Source organism: Callionymus lyra, chromosome 2 (genome assembly GCF_982586985.1).
Source record: "Callionymus lyra chromosome 2, fCalLyr1.hap1.1, whole genome shotgun sequence".
NCBI lineage: Eukaryota > Metazoa > Chordata > Actinopteri > Syngnathiformes > Callionymidae > Callionymus > Callionymus lyra.
The window spans coordinates 13,224,512-13,249,966 of NC_141819.1; the positions used below are offsets into that span (position 1 = coordinate 13,224,512).

The following is a 25,455-nucleotide window of genomic DNA, read 5'->3' on the forward strand; positions in this document are numbered from 1 at the left end:
ATGTTATTGCAAAATTGCAATAGCACTGTCAGCTGGAAAAAACCCCACTAACCATGAGTTTTACTGATTATTTTCTGAAAAAAACCAACATTTAATCTGGTTTCGATTGAAAGGTTGTTTCCGACAGCAGCAGGAAACTAAAATTGTCAACGCTCAGAAGTTTGTTTTTCGCCTGTACGGCAGGAGTGAACTGGTCATGTGTGTGTGATATTGTGATATTGAACGCATAAAAACATTTAAGCAAAATGACTGATGTTTTGGGGGAATTCAGGGGATTACTTTGCACTTATTTATTCTGCTGTTTAGATGTTAGACAATTTCTTTCTTGCTTAGGGGAACAACAGAGAAAATCAGCTTCACAAAAAAAGCTTTGAAAGTGAATACTGGAACTGATAGAAGTGTAAAAAAAAAAAGCAAGTCTCCAGGCTGCAGATGGTCTCACTGCTTACATTGGCTGACAAACAAGAAGCAGGATAGATTTTCTTTAATCCAATCTTATTGAACAAGACGCTTCACCACAAAGACACAAGATGTCAAACTACTCAAATCAAAGCTATCGCCGAGGAGAGACGATGGTGTGTGATTCAGCAGCAGCAGGAGACAACATCACACCAGCCGGCACAAGTCAAGAGAAGGAAGTCCCCGAGCAGCTGATGACAGAAGTACAATCTCTAATCAACAAAGTCGATCAATGAGTCCTTTTTCTGTCGACGTCAGGGGGAGGGGTTGCCTCAGCGTGTCACCTTCCCCCATCACTTTTAATCATCTTCTCTTGTCTCACGTTTTCCTCTTCATATCCTCTTTACCACCTAATTGGATTCCTCTTCTATCTCTATTTATTACAGGTTCAATTTAACTGTTCTTTTCTGTTCAACCCAAATAATCATGGACTGAAAAAAGGGCCCAATGAAGACCAAACCAACAGCACCTTTTTGCTTGTGTTAAGAGATACATTTAGGTTAATTTCATTATGGATTAAATATTGTTACAGAAATAACTCTATAGTAGGAGACATATTAAGATAAATAAAAATGTGTTAACTCCATTAACCACTTTTGCTGTGTTTCTTGTCCTTGATAAATGGATCTTGTCATTAAATTAGTTTATTTTCCTTAGATTTTTTTGTGACAATATGTTCCTTTATCTATTTTCTATTCATTGTTCCATTAACAATCTACATGACCAAACTCAATTTCTCATAATAAAACATTATTGTTATCAATAACAACTTCAGGGTCTCAAAGCAGAAGTGGATGTTTTTCATTTCAGAAAATTAAGATGAAGTAAATATTATTGTTATTCTTTTAGTCCTTGTTATTATATATAAACATTGTTTGTGTAACATCCTACATTTAAAGACCTTAAAAAATACAATTGTAATCAGAGATGTTATTGATTTCTCTTATTTTCTTTCTTTCCTTTTTCCTGGAATCCAAAATGTCTAAACCTCCCTTTAATCAAAGCAATTACTTGAAAGTGCTTTTTTTCAAATCAGTTGATGAAATCTTTTTTAATGGCTTTACTTTTTTTTTCCTAATCTGATCCAGACTGAGCTTCCACGCCGTCAAAGTGATTTCCAGAAATCAATACTGAATTATGAATGGCTTCCGTCGTGATGAATGGGTCAAAGGGTTCTTGAAATGTTATTGTTTGTTGCTAATGAGGTTATTTTTGAAGCATGAAGTCCCTTAAACATGCAGACAATTCTCCATTCTTGTCTTTTTGGCCTGATATTCTTTTCCTTTCGTGAAAAGCAACAGTGTTTGTTCACCTCAGAAACATATGTTAAGGTTTTTGTTTCTGCTTGGAAAGAGACAGTAACCTCAAATATATCTGCTCTAGTTTATCGAAATAGTTGAACAATATTAAATACAAAATATGATACGTTTAATCTCGTTCGGCTCATCATCATTTAGCCTCATCAAGCTTCCTGTTTAAACAGTTATGGATTTTTTAAAAGGTTTTTTTTCTCTGTGTGCGTCTGTAGTGTCCAGTACAATATCGTTGTTTTTTGTCCTTTTTTAATCTTATTTTTACATTTTTGCTATGAATATAATACTTATATCACCTATTGTATTTGTATTCCGACAACTATAGTGTAATGTTTGTGTTTTTATGTTGCTTTTACTTTGATCTTTCCTTCTGTTTCCCTCCTCTCTTTTGATTGACAGTAGCTTTGTTCACCTGAATAAAAGCCTCTCATTTCCAGCATTGTGTCAGATTGTTTCTTAAGTCACATGACCTGTTATTGATTTTTCTCCCATAGGTTTGACGTCGGACTTCCGTATCTATAGACTTTGCCTCAAGATGCTGGAGATGCAATCAAAACAGTACAAACCATTTTTCCTGCCGCTGTGTTTCACCGAATGAGATTTAGAAAGCGTTACAAGAGGCAACAGAAAACACAATATCACTAGAGGCTGTCATAGAAACAGCTTATGTCTCTCAGTAGACATGAAAGTCTTCCATAAAGCTGGAGAAGGTATCTACGAAACATGACAGAGTTTGAGTTGCTTTCCTTTTTGATGCAGCTTTCATGAAATATTTATGTATGTTTTAATTTATTATACTCACTCTATGCAAAAACACAACCAATGTCCAGCTGTGTTTCTCTGAAGATCTTGGTTGTGTGCTACATATATATAGCACACAAAATATAAACCTTTTTGCTCCCAAAATCAACATAAATGCATACTGATTACTGAGTTGAGACCAGCTCAACTCATGTTAGAGTCAAATCACCGGTAGAATAAACATTTCTGTCCGCCTGGCAACCCGAGCCCCAGGGGGTAGGCGGAAGACAGGAACCAACGCCCAAAATGAGTGTGACCTCCGCCCGGGAACATTTGAATTTATTAGATTACAGGAGACAACAACAGGCAAGCTCTCCCAGTCGGACACCAGGGAATCAGAAAACTTGAAAGAACAATTTGGCCGGAAGACCCAGAGTATAGCTTCCTACAGCTCGACGCTATTCTGTCCTGGACTGTCAATTTGCTGAGTCACAGGGAGAAGGACGCCCGGTTGATCGTGAAGGAAGCTTGTAATTCTTTTGCTTGGAAGTGACGACCCAAACATACTCTGGATTGTTCCTTTCCTCCACAAATCAAAGTAAACTAGAAAATATGCATTTCCAGAAGAAAATGCAGTGTGAATGCTGACCCTGCTGTGCTGTGGAAGTAGTAGCTGTATTAGTAGTTAAAGTAGAAGATGTGGAATTAGTAGTAAAAGTAAAGGTAGAAGAAAAATAAAAGCAGTAGTAGAATTAGTTGCTAAAGTAGAAGGAGTATTAGTATTAGTAGTAGAAGTAGTAGTGGAAGTAGTAACGGAATTAGTAGTTTAAGTAGAAGAAGTGGAATTAGTAGTAAAATTAAAAACAGTAGAAATTAAAAGTAGTAATACAATTAGTAGTAAAAGTAGAAGTATTAGTGGTAGAAGTAGTAGTGGAGTTAATAGTAAAAGTATAAGTCAAAGTGGAAGGATTTGAATACATGAGTTGAAGATTTTCCACATTGAAATGAATGGGGTAGAAAAAGAGTAATAAAAGAAAGAGTGCATAGCATTTCGGAAACGAGCTGAATAGATAAAAGTTTGAACAATTCAAATCTGATCAAATTTGTGGGAGGAGAAGCAGCACCAAGTTTAGATCAGAAGAAAACAGGATCTCAATTGCATGAATGCTTCCCAGCATTCACACAAATACCTGGGACGAGAGTGACCAGTGTGTGTGCGCAGACGCCGTGTTTGACTATAATAGCGGGAATGTCCACCAGAGCTGTTGCTGGTGAATTGAATGTTCATTTCTTTACCAAAGGCAGTTCTGAGAATTTGGCAGACCGACCTCACAACCGCAGACCATGTGTAACTACACCAGCCCAGGACCTCCACATCCAGCATGTTCACCTCCAAGATGGTCGGTTAGCATAACCAAAGAATTTTTTTCTGATCAAAGCTCATCTGCTTGCTTGTCGTCCTCATCTGGGTCACGACCTGACTCGACTTATATTTACGCCGGTATCAGCACCGAAGACGTGTCATCCTCCTACTGCTGGCTGAAAATGCACCTGTAAGTATATGCATATATATGTATGTATATATATATATTTATATATATGACTTCCGTTTTCAACATCAACATCACTAAGATAGCGGCCGTTTATGGTAGAAGGTGTGCATCAATCCATACTCAGTTTTGTGGCCGTTTTAGTACGCATGGCGCACTACATTACGCATACTAAGAATTTAGACACACTTATGCACTAAAAATACCAAGTTTAAGTACACAAGTATATGATTTGAGACACAGCTCCGGTTTTCACAGTTCGGGGAAGATTGCAGACAGCGTGTGTGGTGTTGTGTGGGTGAACGGTTTTCTAAAGATTATGGGGGAGGGTGCATTTTTATTGATGGTGTTGTGAATGTTCAGAGATACCGTGACCCATAGTTGTGCGATACATCCAAGAACATCACCTAATGTTGCAGCATGACACCATGTAAGGATCTGTACACAGTTCTTGGAAGGTGACAACATCCAAGTTCTTGGGATGCTCAGGATCAAATGGTGGTCACACCAGATACTGACTGGAGTCCCCAGACCCCCCCAAATAAAACAAAATGCTTCAGTGTCTTTTATTGTTGCCAGTCTGAGACTCACCTGTGCAATAATCCTGCTGTCCAATCAGCATCTTGATATGACACACCTGTAAGGTAAGTGCTCACTATCTTGAACATTAAAGTATATACTTTATTGAATATTGTTTTGATTGTTTAAGCGCTTTGTGACCCTGGTCTGGAAAAGCGATACAATTAAAAATTACTTACTTACTTACTTACTATCACAGATTTGTGAACAATTTTTGAGAGAAATGGTGATTTTGTGTGTGTATGAATGTTTAAGATAATTGAGTTCATCTCATTAAAAACATTTACTACTCTTTACCTTATTTTCAGTCAAATAATAACGACAACCATTATGAGAAACATAAGACTGTACGATACTGTAAAGTAGTAAACATTACTCATTTGACGGACAGTTGGCCTCGCTGACAGTGTTCAGTATCAATGATCAGATGAGAGATTTAAGACGTCTTTACATGTCAACCAAACATCTCAGTTAAGAGACGAGAGATGATTTTCGCGATAAATTCTCGTCTGAGAATTCTAGTAACAAAAAATCTTTTGTGTCTTTTAAAAAAAAAATCGAACTTGAGAGTTTGTTTTTGTTCACTCCACTTGCATTCAACCTGTTTTCCTCCTTTTCAGACTCGTATCTTTGTGCGACCGGCCGTGAGAAACGTTCCGTGCTTTAAAACTAGAGATAATAGCTGCACTTGTCACACAACACATAGCAACAAGATACACTTGAAAATTTTATTTTTCTTTCAGTTATTTCACCATGATTTATTTTTTTTTTCACCTGAAAAGTGCCACTTATTTTCAAACCCACAAACATATTTTCCATTAAGATGCTCAGAAACAGTTTCTTCAGGATCAGGATCAAGTCATTTTACACCCATTAGGAGCTTCTAAGTCACTGTCGTGATCAGTTTTCTGCGTAAATGTGAAACAATTCAATGAGGCGAGTGTGTTGAGCATCTGTGGATTTAATTACATAATGAAGTATAAACAAGCAGCTGCTTCCTGTTATCACACATTTGATTAATTTTTAACAGCAATTATCGTCACCTTTGAAGACCTATGCTGTGTCTCAAATCACACGCTTCTCTAAGTGCACTGCCTAACAGTACACTGTAAGACAGTACTACATTTCGACAGGGTAGTACTGTCTCGAATCAAACACTGCCACTACACACTTGCCACTACACACCAGAAATGACTGGACAGCTTCTTCTTCTACTACTTTTTAACACTGATTTCAACTGGACGTTGGAACACTATCATCAACACTTGACAGCGCTTTTCACCAATTGAAACAAGTCATTAAGTTGTGTTTCATTGTGTTATTTTTGTTGTTGTATTGTTTTGTAGTAAAATAAGTGTTTTCTTGAGACATTTACGCCGGTATTTGCTCAGAAGACACGTCGTCAGTGACGCAGCTTCAGTTTATCGTCATCTATAACACTAAGATGGTGGCTTTTAAGGGTTGAAAGTGTCCATCGATCCAAACACAATTTTCTGGCCGTTTGAGTGTTCATTACGCACTACATTTTCACACACTGCTCATCGGAACACACTTGTGCACTCAAAATATTAAGTGTAAGTGCAGAAGTACGCAATTTGGGACACACCCATAGTAAGTCTGTTCGTCTTAATCTTAAAATTATAAATGTACGTTGTTGGAGACATTAATTCGATAAACTGATTCAAAAGTGCCGCGTTGGCTTCAAGGTCCATCTCAGGTTTGGCATGAGGTTCGCTTAGTCAGCATTTTAGAATTTCTTTTACTTTTTAACTCGAGCTTTAATGGTCTTCACAGCGATCATTTGTGACACCAGTCAACATGATAAACACTTCCTATCGCTTTACTTTTTCAAGGTTTGCAGTAGTGTGAGCAAATCCCAGCTACACAGGGGAAGACACAATGGACACGCCCAGACTGGTGACAGTTCACTCATGAAAAACATGTTTTATGTTTGTGAATGTGGGAGGAAATCCGGAGAGATAAAGCCGACACAAATATTGAAAGAATGTTTATAGACTGAATAACATGAGACACGAACATACTGGATCAGAGCAAATACATTTTTTTTTCTCACAGTAATTCAGTAAATCTGAGCAACAGTTAGTCGACATTTACATTCCAAATAACTGCAGGACATTTGAGTTATAAAGAAAAATAGATATTAGAGGCACTACTGCTAAAAATAAAGTTATGCTTAATTACATTTGTTATGGTGAGTTTTTGAAAATTGTATTATAATATATAATATTAATATAATATTGATATCTGAGTGTGAAATTGATAAGGATAGAATTGTAATACTTTTTTAAACTGGCATCTGACCAGTTACAATTATTTGCGAAAACTTACCTTAAAATTTTAAATGAAACCAATTTTTTTAACGTGTAGTTGTAGCTGAGATGTACAAATGAGATTTTAAAAATTGTTGTTATAAATACGTCCTTAAATCCTGCCAGAACTTTCTCCCAAGTTTGAGTCAACATTGAACATAAGAGAAAAGAATAAATTGATTTATTTTGCCCCCTCAGAAAACACTCGTAATGGAAAAGCCAAATTGCATTTTGGTCCATTGGTACTTTAGAAAGATGAAAGACTGTTATTGAAATGTCTTCTTTAGAAATGATACACATCATCCAACGTGTTTGTTTGTTTCCTTCTTGATTTATCAAGTTCTCCTGAAGCTCCTAAAGTTTCTTATGAAACAAAAAAGGAATATATCTTTATTTTTTTAACCCTTGTGTTAGTTCAGGGTCAAGGTGACCGAAGACCCGGAAACAAATGTGTTTGTCATATCCCCCGTGTTGACTGAGGGTCAAGGTGACCCGAAGGCCCGAACACATACGTGTTTGTAGAACTACTTGTGTTGTCTGTGGGGTCAAAGTGACCCAAGACCGGAAAACAAATGTGTTTCTAGTATCCCTTGTGTTGACTCAGGGTCAAGGTGACTCAAGGTGACAACACAATGGATACCACAAACATTTGTTTTTGGGGTCACCTTGACCCTGAGCTAACACAAGGGTTAAACACAAAGTCAGTGAAGGCATTGAGTTTGTGTTTGTACTGAGGCTGAAATACTGAACGAGAGAAAGCGAAGGCTCGTCTTTTCTACTCACTTTAGTCTTTCTCGATCATCCAGAGAGAACTGCTGACACAGCAGAGTTGAAACAGAAAGAGTTTCATGAAACTGTTTCATCTGTTGTGGAACTCAATACCATGCTCTGCCTTTCATAACTCAGTAACTAAAGAGAAAAATTCAGTCGTTATTGTTTTCTACTCACGCTCATGTAGACTAAGGGTTGGGATTATTTTGAGAGTAATCTGTTCCTTTTTAGAGTTATAGACAACAATGTTTGTTCATTTTAATGTAGCGACTGGAGCTCAGTTGTCTTCTTCTTATCTTCGTCCAAAAAGACACTTAAAAACATCTAAATACCTCCATACTGCTCGTCTGTAACGTCCTTCTTATATTGAAGCCTCGACATGAGGAATTGGTGAGTAGAAAATGAGTGAATTTTGGTCAAGTATCACCAAACTGAGACATTTTATTTCTACTCTTGATTCATTAGTTTCCAGTGTTCTTAGCCCTTGGTAAAATATGTTCTCTAGAATTACACTAAACACCTTGATCACCTCTTAGACACCAATTGAACCAATATTCTAATGAACAAACCCTGACTTGATGCTTCCTCTCTCTGAGAGGTGGGAGGTTTAATCCAGGGGGGGTTGGTTTAATCTCGTGGTCTCAGATGAGCAGCTTTGTGGGAAATAATATTCTCCTCCCTCACATGTTGGAAAAAAAAGGTCAGTTTTCACACATTTAGAAAAGACAAGTCTTGATGGAGAAAGTGTATTTTGGGCTGACGAGCTCAGAAGGTGTGAGATCAACAAAAGACAGATTCATTCGATTCATTCAATAGAGTTGCTGACAACATCTTCAGATCATTTACAACCTCTTAAAACTGCGCTCGAATGAAAGATGCGGTAAAGTATGAACTTTAAAGTTGAAGCACATTCAACAGGTCAGAAGCCCTTCCCAAAGATGACATTAATCACTAATTGAACACCATACAATTCACGTGAACCAACAGAAGTCTGATGAAAATAAGAGACTTGTGTGATTAAAAGAGAATACAGAACGATAAGAGTGACCTGCACAACATACATCACTTCGTTTAACCTCAACAAAGAATCTCACCATGTGTGGTTTATTTTCTGAATGGGTTTAATCGACGAAACCAGTGATATTTCCTGGATCAACTTTTTTTCATTGTCAACAAAGATAAGTTCGTCTTGTTACTTGTTTTTTATTACAAATTATAAAGTTAGTGATTATTCAAAAAGGGACATTTTGGACATGGGGATATGGATCATGATGTTGGTTTTAAAAAATGACTTAAAAGAGAAGATTTTTGAATTGAAACCAAAGTTTTCGAGGCTTTCAAATACATTTTGTACATTTTGTACATCAACAGCACATAAAAATTGACCAGTCACAAAAGGCACTGGTTTCATTCAGTGCCATCTCCTCATGCATACTCCACAGATAACTTAAACTGATAAGAAACAATAATCTAATATGTTCATTAAAGAAGTAGCGACTGGAGCTCAGTTGTCTTAGTCTTCAATTTTGTCCAAAAAGACACTTGAAAACATTCGTACTGCTCGTCTGTAACGTCCCTCTTGTATTGAAGCCTCGACATTAGGAATGGTTCAGGAAAAACTTAAATAAGTCAATAAGTTAAGGTTGGTTTTAGCAGATGCTGCAAAGACAGTAGGTACTCTTGGTAAATATCGTGAGCGCTGCCAGTGTAGACAGTAGACTGAAAACACTTGTAATATTTACTCAGAATACTTCCTCTGTGCATGATGTTAGCCTAGCAGCTAGCCATGCAGCTTCCGCTAAAAACAACCTTAGAAGCTGTCTCGCATTCTGACCTGCTCTAGTAGAAGAACTCACATTTCTCCGATCCTTAAAACTCTTCACTGGCTGCAAGTTTCTTTCAGGATCAATTTTAAAATTCTGGTTCTTACTTTCAGATCTATTCAAGGTCAGACTCCTCCTTACATCAGTGATCTGATCCAGCCTTACACCCCAGCTCGGGCTCTGAGGTCTGTGGATCAGAATCTACTGACTCCTTCAAGAATCATCTTAAGACATTTTTATTTGTGCATTTATTTTTCCTTATTTTCTGGGACTCCTGTGTTTGTCTTATGTGTCTTGGCCTTTTAAAGTATATATTTTAACTGTGTATTGTTTTTGATTGTTTAAGCGCTTTGTGACCCTGGTCTAGAAAGATGCTTTAGAAATAAATGACTCATTTACTTACTTACCCACCTTAAAAAAAGTCTAAAATATAGACTAGTTAAATTTTTTTCAGAACAGTTTAACCAGAAGCACTATGGAGGTATTTGAATGTTTTAAGTGTCTTTTTGGACGACGATAAAGACGAAGACAACTGAGCTCCAGTCGCTACATTAAAATGAACAAACATTGTCTATAACTACAAAAGAACAGATTACTCTGAGAATAATCCCAACTCTTCGTCGACATGAGGGCGAGTAGAAAATAAGATTTGAATTGTGGGTGAACTATCCCTTTAATTGGGACTCATCCCTTTAACAAGTGACCCCTCGTCTGATGCTTTTGCAAATCACTTCCACATCAAGAGTCAATACTCGATCTCAGTTTTTGCACTTTTACACGCCTTCAGGCAGAAAAATTGATAGTCCAGACCCTCCCTAAGGGATAGTAGGAGGAGCTTAGTCCAAATTGACAGACAGAAGATTATCTTGAGAGATTCTTCCTCCCACATTATCTCAGTGTTTATCTTGACAAACACATGAATAGTAAAAAAGGAGTCATGCAAGTTCTCAGGATCCTGATCGCGGTCTGGGGCATGCAGACGTTCTATCGGCACATTCCTGCCGTTCAAACCAAATGTTTTCATCTTCAGACGCCGTGTTAACGTTGTTTCAAAAGAACAAACACACAAGAAGCGACTCGACAAAAAGTACATTCAACACCTGACACGCAACAAAGTTCAACAAGTGCACTTTGATATTTAAAATCTGCTTCACATTTGATAGTCACACATGAAATATGTACAGCGGCTGAGAATAGGTAGCGTTTTTGGCAATGATATGAAATAAATATACAATCAAGAGATCCTACATTCTTGAATCACAATAGTCTTCACAGTTGATACTTCATGGAAATTCCACCAAAAATAGATTCTTATTAAAGTGAAGTCCCTGGTCACAGTTCTGGCTTTTCTCAAACCACGTTTCCAGCTCCATTAGCTCGCTCTTATCTTCAAAAGAAATTGAAGGAAAAATGAAAAAACGTCTTCAAGTGTATCCACTCAAGCGGTCAGAGATTTATTGAGCGCTTTCCCCTCCTGGCTGTGCTTGCTGAGAGCATCCTGAGTCTCCTTCTGGTCCTCTATGGAGCAGTTGGACACGGCGTTGGCCACCAGGCAGAACTTGCGGAGCAGGATTTCTCTGAGCAGGAGATACACCCACGGGTCCAGGATCTGGTTCAGGGAGGCCAGCCGGATGGCGGTCAGGAAGAAGTTACAGTCCAGCTGGCCGCCTCGGACCGAGCTGGGGGCGTAGGTGAGGGGCGTCGGGCTGCACTCGTGCGAGGACGTCTGGGTGTAGATCATCTTCAGCATCAGCACCTGGACCACGGGAGAAGATTCTTTTAATGTCTTCAAAAAATTTGTTTACAGTTCTTCAAATCCTTTCGTGAGCTTTTGTTTTTGTGGGTTTAATCAAGTCTCCCCGGTCCGGGTTGTACAAGCCCGGAGTAAGAATTAGATGAAATGACATGTGTTTTGGAAGGACTTATGTTCACCAGATGGTGCACAGACTCACTCCAATCACTTTCTTCTTCTCCAAGTACAATATTAGTCCAAATGAAGCAGCTTTTGAAAATATTCCCTCAGTTTTTTGTATTGAACCAGCTGATATTCTAAATTAAAATACTCATATTTTCTTTAAAAAGATAGAAGAGTCTTGAGGACAGATCCGGCACACGAGGGTCTCATGTTTGAGACCCTGAAGCACTGAATGAAAACATGGTTTGTTCATTCAGAGTTTATGAAACACTTTCAATTAAGGAATTATTTTCGTAAATAAGCAGAAGATGGGAATTTTCTGTTAAAGTTCTAACTTTCTTTTTGTGGACGCACTGCTGAGCCCGTGAGAAACGTCTCTGTCAATATATTTATAAAATAAACATGTATGAATTACTAGCTGGGATTAATTGATGTAATTAATCTATTCTTTTATTTCACTTAAAACTGAACAGTAAAAATCCTGCAACTAGTTTTTTCTATCCAATTAAGGGTATTAATTTAGCAGGGGAAAACTAGTAATGGTCTGATGAAGCTTCATGAAACAGTGTCATGTTGTTTAGAGGTCAGTAGGTGGCGCCATCAGTTTAAAAATGATGTTTCATTAGAACAGTTGTTCAAAACAAAGGAAAATAGTTTAGAGACCGCCATCTAGTGGACTCTGAATATAATGACACTGCTTCTTGGAGCTTCATCAGACCATCACTAGTAAAAAGATCATAATATAAGAAAAAAATGTATCTTAATAAAATAATTCCCAGTTCCAGTCGATTACATTCTGCTTTATTAAAGATTCAAGTGTTGACAGCACCTTTAGTTTCCACCAGCAGGGCTGAATATTGCTGCGATTTTTGTCTGAATTATTATTTTTTAAACAATATGAAACAACTGGGACCATATTCCTAAAGATTCTTAACACAAAATGTTTATCCTTGTTGTCATATTCTAAGACAATTGTTCGAATCAAAATGTTTTCTTGACCCGGAAAAAAACGTGTTTGTGTGGTCTCTGGGTCCATAACATAAACACTGTAACTATCAATAGCAAACCTTTGTGTTTGCTTCAGGTCATCAAGGTCAGTGTTTAAGTGGATTTCCACAGGAGTTTCTGTTGGAACTCACTGACCTCATCGCAGCCTGACAGGTCCAGCACGGAGCGACTTCAAGATCTATCATTTGTTCATACATCACCGAGCGATTACGCTCCAACGTATTCATGAGTTCTGCTGCCTGAGGACTCAACCTTGGACACGTCTTCTAAACCGTCACCTTCGAGCAGCGATGATCACAAGAGTGTTTCCTTTAAAGCCCTCGGTGACGCCGTTAAATACAAGCGACGCCGTCGATGACCTCATAGAACACAGAGCAGACCCTGGAACAGGACTGGGATAAGTGGATTGTCTCTTGAAGGCACGAGGCAGTTTTCAAGGAGATCACATGTGGTGTCACTGAAAGTGGGAGGAGGAGCTGCTGGAGATCGACCAGAGAACCTTCTTGAATGTCACTAGCAGTGGAGATGAAATATTGTTTACCATAACCACACCCACTCTGCTGTGATTGGTCAAACATCAAGGTTTGTCACCACATGTTATCAATCCCAGAAGTCTCCACATCCAAGGGACTCGTTGTATAAACAAAGCGGGGTGTGATTACAGCTGGCTGGGGGAGTGAAGCCATTATTACATCATAATGGACTCCACTCTTGTAACCTCTCGTTTGCCCAGGTTTCAGATGAATTTTGGAGAGGAAGACTTCAACATTTGAGTGAGTCAGGAAAGTTGGAGTTTCACATTAGTTGTTATCATTTACATTTATCTTATTAATTCAAATATTACTATGGTTATTATTACTTCTTTGAATTGTTCAGTCTTTTAAAAAGTGTTTTCAGTGTTTTAAGCTCATTTTCTAATGTCAGTATTTCAATGAAAAGAGAGTTTTGAACAAACACACACTGATGATACAATAGAGTCCAACATCTATTTAAGACACACTTAAATCAACACATTAGTTGAACTTTCAATGCACAAGACATAGCTTTTCTTTTAAAAAAAAGGAAGAAAAAACCTCTGGTACGTGCTCTACTAGAGATATTGTATCCTCTAAAAGACAAGAATATATTTTATTTAGGTATGTCTGACGCTTGTGTTATATCAGGGTCAAGATGAAGGCGAATGCCCTTCATCTTGACCCTGTGACAACACAAGGGATACCACAAACACGTTTGTTGTCAGGCGTCCGGGTCATCTTGACCCTGATATAACACAAAGGCTAATATTAAACCAAATTCTACACATCATATTTATTTTTTCTTCGAGATACTATCTTTAATTTTTGGGTATTGCTATTATTACTATTAAGCACTAAATATTATTAAAAAACATTTATTTTTTCTCAAAATTCAACATCTCCAATAAATAGGATGAAAGACCCACACAAGCCAAGGGTCTCAGTAAACTACACCAAAAAAACTCATTTCAAGATTCATTCAAGAAGACTAGAATAATACTACAGTATTATATTATTATAGTTTTGTCCTCCCACACTTAATAAACCTGTTATGCTCCAGTGCACATCACAGTCTCTTCCCCTCACACCAGGTTATTCCACAGACTCTCAACGAGGAAATACGGCGACAGATCTGTCTCTGTAACGACAACTGACTGCAGGGTCGGAAAAAACCCCAGCGATAGTTAATATTTCAATGTCTCTCCATTGTTCTAAGAAGCTTAACAAACCCTGTGGTGAGAAATAAATCAATGGAATATTGAGTCAAGAGTGTGATTAGTGAGACGGGGACCCTCCACCTGGAAAAGGTCTGCAGAGCGAACTGTCAGAGCAGCATTTTGAAAAGTGCTGGCGGCCCCACAGGCGGACGCAGGACTCTGTGCAGCTGCTTCCCCTGAGATACATTTGTGCGCTTATAATGTGAATATTAATGCAGTGTGTGCAGCGGAAGCACCGGCTGGTTCGTATGTGATGAGCTCGGGGCAGAGTTAATGGTGCCAAGAGGCCCCTGTGGCTCTTCTTTTTACACAAGGGCCCCCGTGATCCACCTGCCCACACACCATAATAAATCAACACCAGTATACATATAATGTGTGTCATTATCCATTAAATCCAAATTCATGCATCCTTGAAGCGATTTGTATTATTGTAATGCAGGCCTCATTATTGCCTTTGGTGGATCAAAGCATTGGGTGGGTGACCTGGGGCAGAGCCAGGGTCTTGGTAAACAAATGTTTTTTTTAATCGTATTATGCTTTGCGGAATCATTGATCGTCTACCAAAACTTGAACACATTCAAAAATACACTCTGGCCCCTTTGGATGGTAAACAAACACCGACAATAAATCAAATAATTGCGAGTTAGGGTTCGTGGGAACTTGCTTCCTTAAGACCTTGGCTCCTGCAAAGGTTTGAGTGATGGCATCTTTCTGTGGTGTGTTTTTAAAAGCCAGAACATGACATAAAACGTGATTCTTTTCTCTTTTTTTTTTTACACAAGTAATAACACTTTTCTCTTTTAGAAAAATACATTACATACACATTAAGGACTTTAAATATGTTAAATTTTATTTTGTGTTGGTATGAAGGTGGATTTCTCAATCAAAAATGTGTTTTAATAAAAAAATAATAATAATAATCATATACATTATAAAAAATTTTTTTTTTTTATTTTTTATTTAGAATCAGAAAACTTTAATTGCCAGTTTAACAGAATATAAAAGTGAAATAATACTAATTAAATAAAAAGAGATAAAATAGAATGGATTTAAATAAAACAAGCGACATGGTTATATAAAATGGCATATAAATAAAAAAAAAAATATATATATATATACACATTACATTAAATTAAATAAGATTTAGAAATGAAGTGAAACAGCTTTTAAAGTGGTTCGTTTTTTACGTCATTTTTTAATTAAAGAATTTTTTTTTTTAATTGAATAATAAAACAAATCATTTGTTACTTTACAGAAACAATATCCACTTGTTTAGTTCTGTTTTTCTATCGCTTCTTCGTTAGTTCATGCTTTTATTTTGTACCAAAAATAATCCTGCGTTGTTTTTACAACAATGATAAATCAAAATGTCTGATTTTAATTCTAAATATGACTCGAAAAGTGCAGATTTACATCTATTATATAATTCATGAAACTTTGATCAAACTTAAAAAATATATATATATTTCAACACATTTTGACCTGAAATATACCCCAGTAACCCCACATATACATAAATTATATATATATATATATATATATCTATATATATATAGATATATATATATAATTTATGTATATATATATATATATATATATATATATATATAATAAGGTGTGAGTAAGAGATCCTACCAGCAGAGGAGACCAGCACACCATGCTTTTATTTTGTACCAAAAATAATCCTGCGTGCCTGTTTTTACAACAATGATAAATAAAAATGTCTGATTTTAATTCTAAATATGACTCGAAAAGTCCAGATTTACATCTATTATATAATTCATGAAACTTTGATCAAACTTAAAAAATATATATATATTTCAACACATTTTGACCTGAAATATACCCCAGTAACCCCACATATACATAAATATATATATATATATATATATATGGCGGTATATATAAATATATATATATATACATATATATATATATATATATATATATATATATATATATATATATATATAATAAGGTGTGAGTAAGAGATCCTACCAGCAGAGGAGACCAGCACACCAGCAGGACGCACATGATGCCCAGCAGCTGGATCACGGTCTCGGTGGTCAGTCTCTCCCACTGCCTGGACGAGTCTCCAGACTTCCCTTTGCACCTCAAAACCAACCCCCTGATGGTCACCACGTTGCAGCTCACGGTCACCAGCAGCGAGAAGATCCCCAGACTTGCAAAAGTGATGGAGAAGAACATGTTCCCGTAGGTGCTCCAGTCCCCGGTGCTGATGAAGCACCAGGTCCCGGGCCACTGGCGCGTGTACTTCCCGACCCCGGCCACGGGCAGGAGGGCGAACATCAGCACCAGGCACCAGATGAGGGCCAGGGTCTGCTTGGTGACGCTGGTCTTCATGTTGGTGGAGTACCAGTGCGGGCTGGTGATGGCGGCGGCGCGCTCCACCGCCATGGCGCTGGCCATGAAGAGCGCGCACAGGCCGAACGTGGTCATGCACACGCCGAAGAAGCTGCACAGGAACCCGGTGGAGTCCACGCGCTCCCAGCGCAGCTCGGCCCGGTACACGGAGATGACGATGGGACTGGTGAGCAGCTGGCCGAACAGGTCCGTGAGCGCCAGGGAGCCGATGCACAGCAGGAAGGACTTCTTCCGCTTGTTCTCCTTCTTGCGGTACGAGACGTAGACCAGGATGAGGGCCAGAGAGTTGCCCACCATCCCGGTCAGCATCATGGTGATGGGGAACCCCACGGACACGGAGCGGCAGCTGGAGTTCTGGGTGGCGTTGGTGTCCTCCTCGCGCAACAGCAGCGTGGACGCGTTGGAGTGGAGCATGTCGTCGTCTGAGGAGGAAGAAGAAGAAGGGTCTGGAGGGATGTGCGGGCATGAAGTCATCCTGGAGGAAGTCTCTTCTCTCCCGGGCCTCGGAGGGCGAGCGGCATCCTTGAGCGCGTGGAGGGGGAGAGAGTCTGGGACCGGAATGATCGCGGCGCGTAAAAGCGCGTCCAGAGGTTTTTTACGCGCGGAGGGAGGGACTCACTACACGCAAATAAAGTGCTTCTCGGGCACACACACACACACACACATTTTATGCCACTGTGCGCGTGATAAATAGTAAATAACTTTACGAAAACTTATGTTGTGTTATCAGTTTTATCTTGATCTTTAAAATATATACTTTATTGAATATTGTTTTGATTGTTTAATGAAAAACTATCTGGAAATCGAGATAACATTTTTTTTTTTGTACGTGATCTGGAGGTCCATCTGGATCCAGGATTCTTTTGAGGGTACCAGAATCACCTTGAATGGATTCTGAGAGCTGCTTTTCTACTTTCTACTCTAGCAAAAGTATCATGATGTTCTATTCTATGTTAGTCTTTGTGAGCGGTCTTTGTTATTTTTATTTGATCTATGTTCTTTATCTTTAGACTTAGATCGTATCATCTAGTTCTTTCTCTGTATTCTTGTTCTTATTTTTATGAATAATTGCTGTATTGCTGTGTCTAATTGGGCAAAAAAACAATTTCCAGAAGGAGACCTCCTGATAAATAAAGTTGTACCTTACCTTACCTTAAGATTAGCAAAGACAAATAATAATATATATAACAGGATGAGTAAAATAACTCAAGTTACTTTTGGTTATATTAGGTTTAACATCTTAGTGAATAGAACTAGCTATCGTTGCTGTTCCTTTTAAATAGGGTTATGTGGTCTTGACTCAATGTTGAGACTTTTATTTTTGCTGCTACTACTGATGGTGCTTCATGAAACAGTGTCATTATTTTTCAGAGTCCACTAGATGGCGGTCTCTGCACCATTTTCCCTTGTTTTGAACAACTGTTCTAATGAAACATATTTTTTAAACTGATGGCGCCACCTACTGACCTCTAAACAACGTGACACTGTTTCATGAAGCTTCATCAGACCATCACTACAAACCAACACAATTCTTTGATAAATATTGCGTTTTAGCCCCGTGAAATCAGCTCCTTGGCAACGGTTTGCATCGTACAATAGCGGGATTCATCAAACTAGTAGTGATGGTCTGATGAAGCTTCATGAAGCAGTGTCATGTTGTTTAGAGATCAGTAGGTGGCGCCATCAGTTTGAAAATGATGTGATGTTTCATTAGAACAGCTGTTCAAAACAATTTGAAATAGTAGAGACCGCCATCTAGTGGACTCTGAAAATAATGACACTTCAGACCATCACCACAAACTAGGATTGAATAAACGCAACTTCAGCAGTAACAGAGCCGCTCTGTAGAACTAATTTTATATATTGTATTTCATCTCAATTTTTTGGACCTTCACATTGATACAAGTCACAGTAGCTGTGGATTCTATGAAGCAGATCATGGTCATAATCACCCTTAGGCTTGGAGCTGAAAATAGCTTTGGCAAGACTTGAGTTTCTACTAGTCATGGTCTGATGAAGCTTCATCAAAGTGTCATTATTTTCAGACTCCACTAGATGGCGGCCTCTGCACTGTTTTGAACAACCGTTCTAATGAAACATCACATCATTTTTAAACAGATGGCGCCACCTACTGACCTCTAAGCAACATGACAGTTTATTCCCAAAAATAAAATATGAAAATAAATTCCTACAATGTATCCAAGATGTATGTCAAGCTTGTGCTTCACATAAATAAAGGTAAACAATGTAAAACATACATAAAACCAACAATATGGATGTCCATATTGTTGGTCCTCTAGTTGATTTCATGTGTGGGCCTCTATAATAAACTCTATTAAATCAACCAGAAAATAAAAATGACCCCTTTTATGACAAAATCCCCCAACAAAGTATTTTTTCCCTACAAAACATTTAGTCTACAAGTGCGTGAAAAAGGCTCTTAACTGTGTTAAAGATACAGGATCTTGCACCATGAAGACAAATCATGGTATTGTGTCTCTGCTCAGTTCTTAAAAAATGTTCGTCAAATGTGGCCCCTTCCAAAATAAATTTGGACCCCCCCTGGTTCATGTGTTAAAACTGGACGGATCATCTAAAGCTAGATTCTTTGTAAAAACACATTTTAAAGTGACCTTCACATGCTCGCACCAGGACGAGGAGGAAGAACACGAGTGGGAAGGAATGTCGACAGAAATTTATTTACAACGTGTACAATGAAGTTAAACTCACCAACAAAAATATTTCTGTCACTCTTTGTACCTTAACTTTTGGGACTTGATGGTTGTGTTAAATGTCATGGTTCGATCTAATACATGTGGCTGTGGCTCGAACTGTGTTATAACCAAAACTAAAACTTCCCCTTCTATTGTCAGCGAAAAAAGAAAATACTTACCTTTGGAAGAGAAAATAAAGAGATTTAACTAAAAAAAAACGTCTCGCTACACTCTCGGGTCTTCCCAAAAAACTACGGAAAATCCGAGCGAGCACAGATTCATGATTGACACGGACACGAAGACGAAGACACTCGTTACAGTCGGGGGGGGTGCGAGTTTGTTTTTTTGTCTGATGGAAGTAAGACTCGTCTGGGAGATATATCTGAAAATAAACTGCATGTTCATCGAGCTCTCAACACGTCATGCACGAGAACTGATCAAGGCTTCAGGTCATTTTTTTTTTTGAGCTGGAAGCGGAGCTGGAGGACCTGGAGGACCGGTTGCTGCGCCTGCAATCACACACAAGACCGAGGGAAGAGGAGCCCAGTTAGTCCCGGAGACAGAGACCGGCTGGTGTATGATTGATGTGGTCATAAGAAGGTCCAGGAAAGAAGAGAGAACACCAGGAGAGAGGTGGGTAACAACGAAATAGTCAGTGGCAGTGTGGTATTCCACAGAAACCCAAACCTTTCGGACGAATGGGATCTAGAGCGCCTCCGCTTCCTCCCTCCAGATGAAGACCTGGAGCGGCTGCGCTTCTGCGTCCTCTCGGGCGAGGAGGACGGGGAGCGGGACCTTTTCTGCGGAGGGGAGCCCTTTCCAGACCTGGAGCTGGATCTTTTGGAGGAATAAACCAAGTAGGGAAAGTCAGTCGGGTTTTGGTCGGTCGTTCCAGCAGGACAAGGTGTTCATTAAACTTCTCTGGAAAACTACATTCAACGTTTTTAATGTCGAGGAAAAAAAATGTCTATAACGCGCAAGATGCTGAGCATAGAAGCCCATTGTTGTCGATCGTTTTAAGAATAAAAATGATCACTTAGAAATTGTATTGCTTTGTTTAAAATGTTTAAATAATTCGACTGTTTGCACATTTCCAGTGACTCAAAGTGGAGCACAAAAAAACCCCACTGCATATTAAAATTTTAAATTGAATGTTTAAATTGTTTTTAAACAGACTTCTCCATAAATTAAACTCAACAAATTTGAAGTTTTAGGACAACTGGGGCCTCATGTACAAAAGAAGTTAGTGGATTTTAATCGAAAAACAGTCGAAATCCAGATTATGTACACGTACAAAAATATATTCAGATGTATGAATCTGTGCGTGCACACAAGTACAAGCACTTTTCCTTTGTTCATCCCAATCCACGTATCAATCGCAGACTTGTTCTTATTTACATTTAAATTAACCAGAGTCCGTGATTTTTCTCTCGGCGATCAGAAAATATACACTTGTGTAACTAAAAACACTTGTATGTGTTAATTTTTGATCAATATTGATGGTTAATGTAACTCTGGTGTTAACATATCAACATGACTAGGCCGACATTAATCCGACTATAGATCAAGAACGTACGTTACTTTCAAATTTATCGGGAAGTCCGATATTTTGAACACTTTTTGAACTTTGACGTGGAAAAGTATGTCCGTGCATCTTTTGTGCGTACAACCTCTAAGTACACAGGGCCCCTGGTCTACAAAGAGTGAAAGGTTGTTTATAAATTTGTTTTTCTTTTTCCAGTTCTTCTGATCCTAATCGCTCACATAATCCCTGTTCAATGCGTTGCCTGAACCAGTTAATCTCAGAAAAGAAGAAGTTTGAGGAACACCCAGGATTACTTGACAAAGCACTAGCGCTAAGCAATGGTGACGACAAGGTTTTGACGTAATACAAGCAGGTTGTATCTATGATTTAGTTTCTGTTCAGTCATGTGCTCCATACATACACTCTCCGTAAAGTGAGAGCGCATGTGACCTCATTCACCTGGAGTGAGACCTCGAACGAGATGCGGACCGGGAACCAGATGAGCTCCTAGAATTGGACCTGGAAGACAAAACAAAACTTTCCAATATATTTCCCGTGATAGCGCAACCATGTGGTAAACAGACGTAATTAAAAAAGACAAAAACACCTTTTTTTAAATGTTCAAAAATTAAATAAAGTTTTGTGTCAATCTCATCTATCAAGAGAGTATTTGAAGAACAAACAGCACGATACGTTAATGTTGTACGAGAAGGAAGAGTGAACTGATACTGACATTTTGCCCGGAGTTACCCTGGACCTGTACCCGTTTACCTGGACCTGGACCGAGAACTGGAGCTGGAGGACCGGGATGAAGAGCGAGAGCGGGAGGAACCCGACCGACTGTCTTTTTTCTTTGCCGCCTTGCCGTCGTTGGCTTCTTCCTCGCTGGCGTCCAGGTCGTATTTGGACAAATCTCCATCGCCATCGTCTTCATCATCGTCCTGGAGGAGAGTTTTAAAAAGGTCAATCGGGATCCGGATTAAATATGGAAGGATTTCCGACCGTTGCCGATGTCCTTACGTCGAGCTTGTACTTTGATAGGTCACCATCTTCCTCATCATCTTCTTCATCATCCTCCTCCTGCTGCTGCTGCTTCTGCGGCGGCGGCGGCTGCTTGACTACTTCTTTGCGTGGTGCCTTCTTCTCAGGTTCTTTCGAGGACGAAGTGCTGCTACTTTTACCACGGAACTTTTTCTTTTTCCTACCAAACTGAAGAGAAAACACAGATTACAAACTTGTAAAAACCAAATAACTTTGAATTTATAATAACTTTTTATTTCTTCCCACCTCGTCATATTCCCCGTCAGACTCCTCACGATCAACATATTCCACATCCTCTCTCTCGTTGAATCCTCCTCCATATCCTGAACGATGGAGACAAAAAACAGTGAAAACTTGCTCATAAAAGAAACATTCATCCTCTTCAACTGACCAGTTCGTTCCTCCAGCTTGGCATATTTCGGCGTGTTACACATGTTGCACTCTGATCTCCGAGCCCAATTCACGTTGCCACACCTATGAATGACGGTCAGAAGACAAGTTAACATCATGTCTTCATCAGATGTTTATGTACGGATCAGCAACGATACCAAGTAACGCAACTATTAACCGAGATTATGCTCGAGTACAGTGGCACAGTGTGTCACTTACGTTTTACACTGCCAGTCGTTTGCACTGAAAAGTCCTCTACTCTTCTCCGCCAGAGTTTTACCGATCTCTGTCCCACCAGCTTTCATCATCTTTGCTTCTGTGGTTTTATCTGAAACAGAAAAATAAAAATCAATGTCAATCAAATGAAGAATAAGTCCAAGTCTTGACCAAGGCTGTGTCCCAAAATCACTTCTCTGTGTGCACATTAAGATCAATTTTTTTCGTAGAGTAGTACTGTCTCAAATCAAATACTGCCGCTACAAACTTAGTGGAAATGACTCGAAAGCTTCTTCTTCTACTACTTTGATCTGATCCCAACTGGCGATTGGAACACTATCGTAGACACTTGACAGCACCTTTCGCCAACTGAAACAAGTTATTAAGTTGTTTAATTTTGTTATTGCTGCTGTTGTGGTAAAGAAAAGTGTTTTCTTGAGATATTTACTCCAGTATTTGCTCCGAAGACGCGTCGTCAGTGACGTATATTCCTTTTAGCGTCATCTACATCATTAAGGTTGCGGTCTTTAATGGTGGAAAGTGTCCAATGATCCAGTCAATTTTCAGCCCATTTGAGAGCTCATTTCGCACTACATTTACACACTGCTTTTGGGACACACCCAATGTCATTTTTCTTTCCCTAGCAAGTATCACACCATATAAATACAGTTATGATTTTGAAAACATTTAACTTGTATCAAAGTGGAGATTACTGAAAACACATTTTGAGTTTCCATGTGAACTGGAAAAAAAAAAGATTATTAATTTTCCAAACATTGCAATACAAGTAGAGGAGGGAGCAGAAGAAGTGCATAAAGGCTGCATTTTCCTGCCAAAACAGAATTTAAAACTAGAGGAACCAGAAGATAAAAAGAAAAATCCCAAAACACAGCTTCGTTTTGGCAAAGGAATCAAAAAAAAGTTAAAAGGGAAACTAATGTGTTGATTTAGGTGTTTCTTAAATGGATGTTGGACTCCATTGTATCATCAGTGTCTGTTTGTACAAAACTTTCTTTTCATTTAAATATTGACATTAGAAAATGTGTTTAACCCTGGCCTACTGAAAACACTTGTTGTACTCCAAGACTTTTGACTTAAATATCATTTGATTAAGATCAACTTGAGAACATACACATACTGAAAATGTGTTTTTTTTGTTTTACCATTTTAACAAATTAAACACGATGGACTGAAAAAGAACAAACTTTCCTTAAATCTAATTGTGTTGATTTTGAAATAAAAAATCCTGCATAAAGTGCAACATCATTGGGTCACCTTGACCCAGATATAACCCTGCAATACTTAGACACCATAGATTTAGTGACTAAAAAAAACAAAACAACAAATCCACTCCTGGATTTGCAGATCTAAATAAACATCTTCATACATTTCTGTAACGTTTATTTAAAACATATCTAGGTAACAAGTTGCATGTTTATTTCATGCAGCTTTGAATTCCAAATACATACACTTTATGGAGAGAAATTGCAATTTTAGCAAGTAGATTTTCAAATTAAATAAACCAAGAAGTCTCTCCAGCCATAAAGAGACCACATAATCTCCATCTCATCCTCATATAAACGAGTTTAAAATAGAAAAAAACACACGCAATACTTGTTGACATTATCACTCACCTCTTCCACACCTGTTACAACTAGTTCTTCTAGCAAAGTTGACATTCCCACACCTGAGGAAAACAAACGATAGGATGAGCAAACAACAGGAGGTATTACTGTACACTTGAAAGATCAATACTGTGTAAGAACAACAGTGGGACCAGGAGGTCTTAAAGGCCAAGAGCAGCGACACCAGATCCTTGACCACAGGGTCAAAAGTCATGATCTCGACACAACACATGGATGCACAAGCTAGCAGCAGCTAACAGTGGCTAACATTAGCACAGTGTCACAAATACCTACAAAAACACACGTGTATAAAACGCCAATACCTACATATAAATAGTATCAGCAGATTTATGTGGCGGTGAATAGTTTTATGACTTTATTTATAAACTGGGCGGAACATTAGCGAGTAGGCCACGCAAGCTAACTAGCATTAGCATTAAGCTCGCAATTTAAAAAAAAAATAACCCTGATCATTCATGGACGCTGGGTTTGTTTCGCAGGTTCTACTTACTTTTTATCTGGACAAATCCAGTCCCCGTCGCTGACTCGGAAAGTCTTCCCCGACATCGTGGTGTTTGTAGGCGTGTTAGGTTAGCAGAGAGTAGAAAACCTCAGGGAGCAGGAAACACCAGCGCTGCCCCTCTGCTGGTGCCTTCAGGTGCCCTCGTCAATTATAGATGTGGTTCTATGTGTCCAAATTGTCCATTATTTTTTCGTTATTTAAAGTGTGTCGTTAAGTCACAAACATAGTTTAAAAAGTATATAGTATTTTAAAACATAATTAAAAAGTATTTAAAAGAATTTTATACATATAAAAGAAATATAAATTAAATCGTGTTTTTAAAAATGTGAGCCAATTAACGCGAACGCATCGTCGACACGTATTTATGTTTATGTATTTGCTTTTTAAACCAATAAACAAAACACAATTTCACCAATAAAATATAAAATACTTTTATTACAATAGTTTCATAAAAGGTTTGCTGTAACCTTTCTCAAAAAAGTAAGTAAGTAAGTAATTTTTATTTGTATAGCGCTTTTCCAGACCAGGGTCACAAAGCGCTTAAACAATCAAAACAATATTCAATAAAGTATATATTTTAAAGATCAAGATAAAACTGATAACAAAACAGGAGTTCCAGAAAATCAAGGTCACAGCAGAACTTTTTTGGAATAAAAATGATGCATTATTGCAGATCAAAAACACATATTGCCTTAAGGTGCATCATTTATCCTATAATATTCATTAATATAATTCAGTTATTTATTTTCTATTTTTCATTTATTTTTCATTAATTTGCTATACCTCAATTGGCCACTTGAGAGCAGTGCATCCAC

At 38.3% G+C, this 25,455-nt stretch overlaps 2 protein-coding genes across 2 annotated transcripts; both read right to left on the reverse strand.

Annotated features, from left to right (window-relative positions):
- Positions 1 to 6,639: 6,639 nt before the first annotated feature.
- ptger3 (prostaglandin E receptor 3 (subtype EP3)) lies at positions 6,640 to 17,183 on the reverse strand. Its single transcript, XM_087783575.1, has 2 exons — positions 16,220 to 17,183; positions 6,640 to 11,322 (listed from the first exon to the last, which is right to left on the reverse strand). The coding sequence occupies exons 1-2, from the start codon at positions 17,078 to 17,080 to the stop codon at positions 11,005 to 11,007; spliced, it is 1,179 nt and encodes a 392-aa protein (XP_087639701.1). The 5' UTR covers positions 17,081 to 17,183; the 3' UTR covers positions 6,640 to 11,004.
- Positions 17,184 to 19,286: 2,103 nt separating this feature from the next.
- Positions 19,287 to 24,758, reverse strand: zranb2 (zinc finger, RAN-binding domain containing 2). Its single transcript, XM_087783577.1, has 10 exons — positions 24,629 to 24,758; positions 24,127 to 24,179; positions 22,496 to 22,604; positions 22,278 to 22,360; positions 22,133 to 22,209; positions 21,866 to 22,054; positions 21,617 to 21,786; positions 21,305 to 21,364; positions 20,008 to 20,157; positions 19,287 to 19,829 (listed from the first exon to the last, which is right to left on the reverse strand). Exons 1-10 carry the CDS (start codon positions 24,682 to 24,684, stop codon positions 19,766 to 19,768), a joined length of 1,011 nt encoding a protein of 336 aa, XP_087639703.1. The 5' UTR covers positions 24,685 to 24,758; the 3' UTR covers positions 19,287 to 19,765.
- Positions 24,759 to 25,455: the final 697 nt, after the last annotated feature.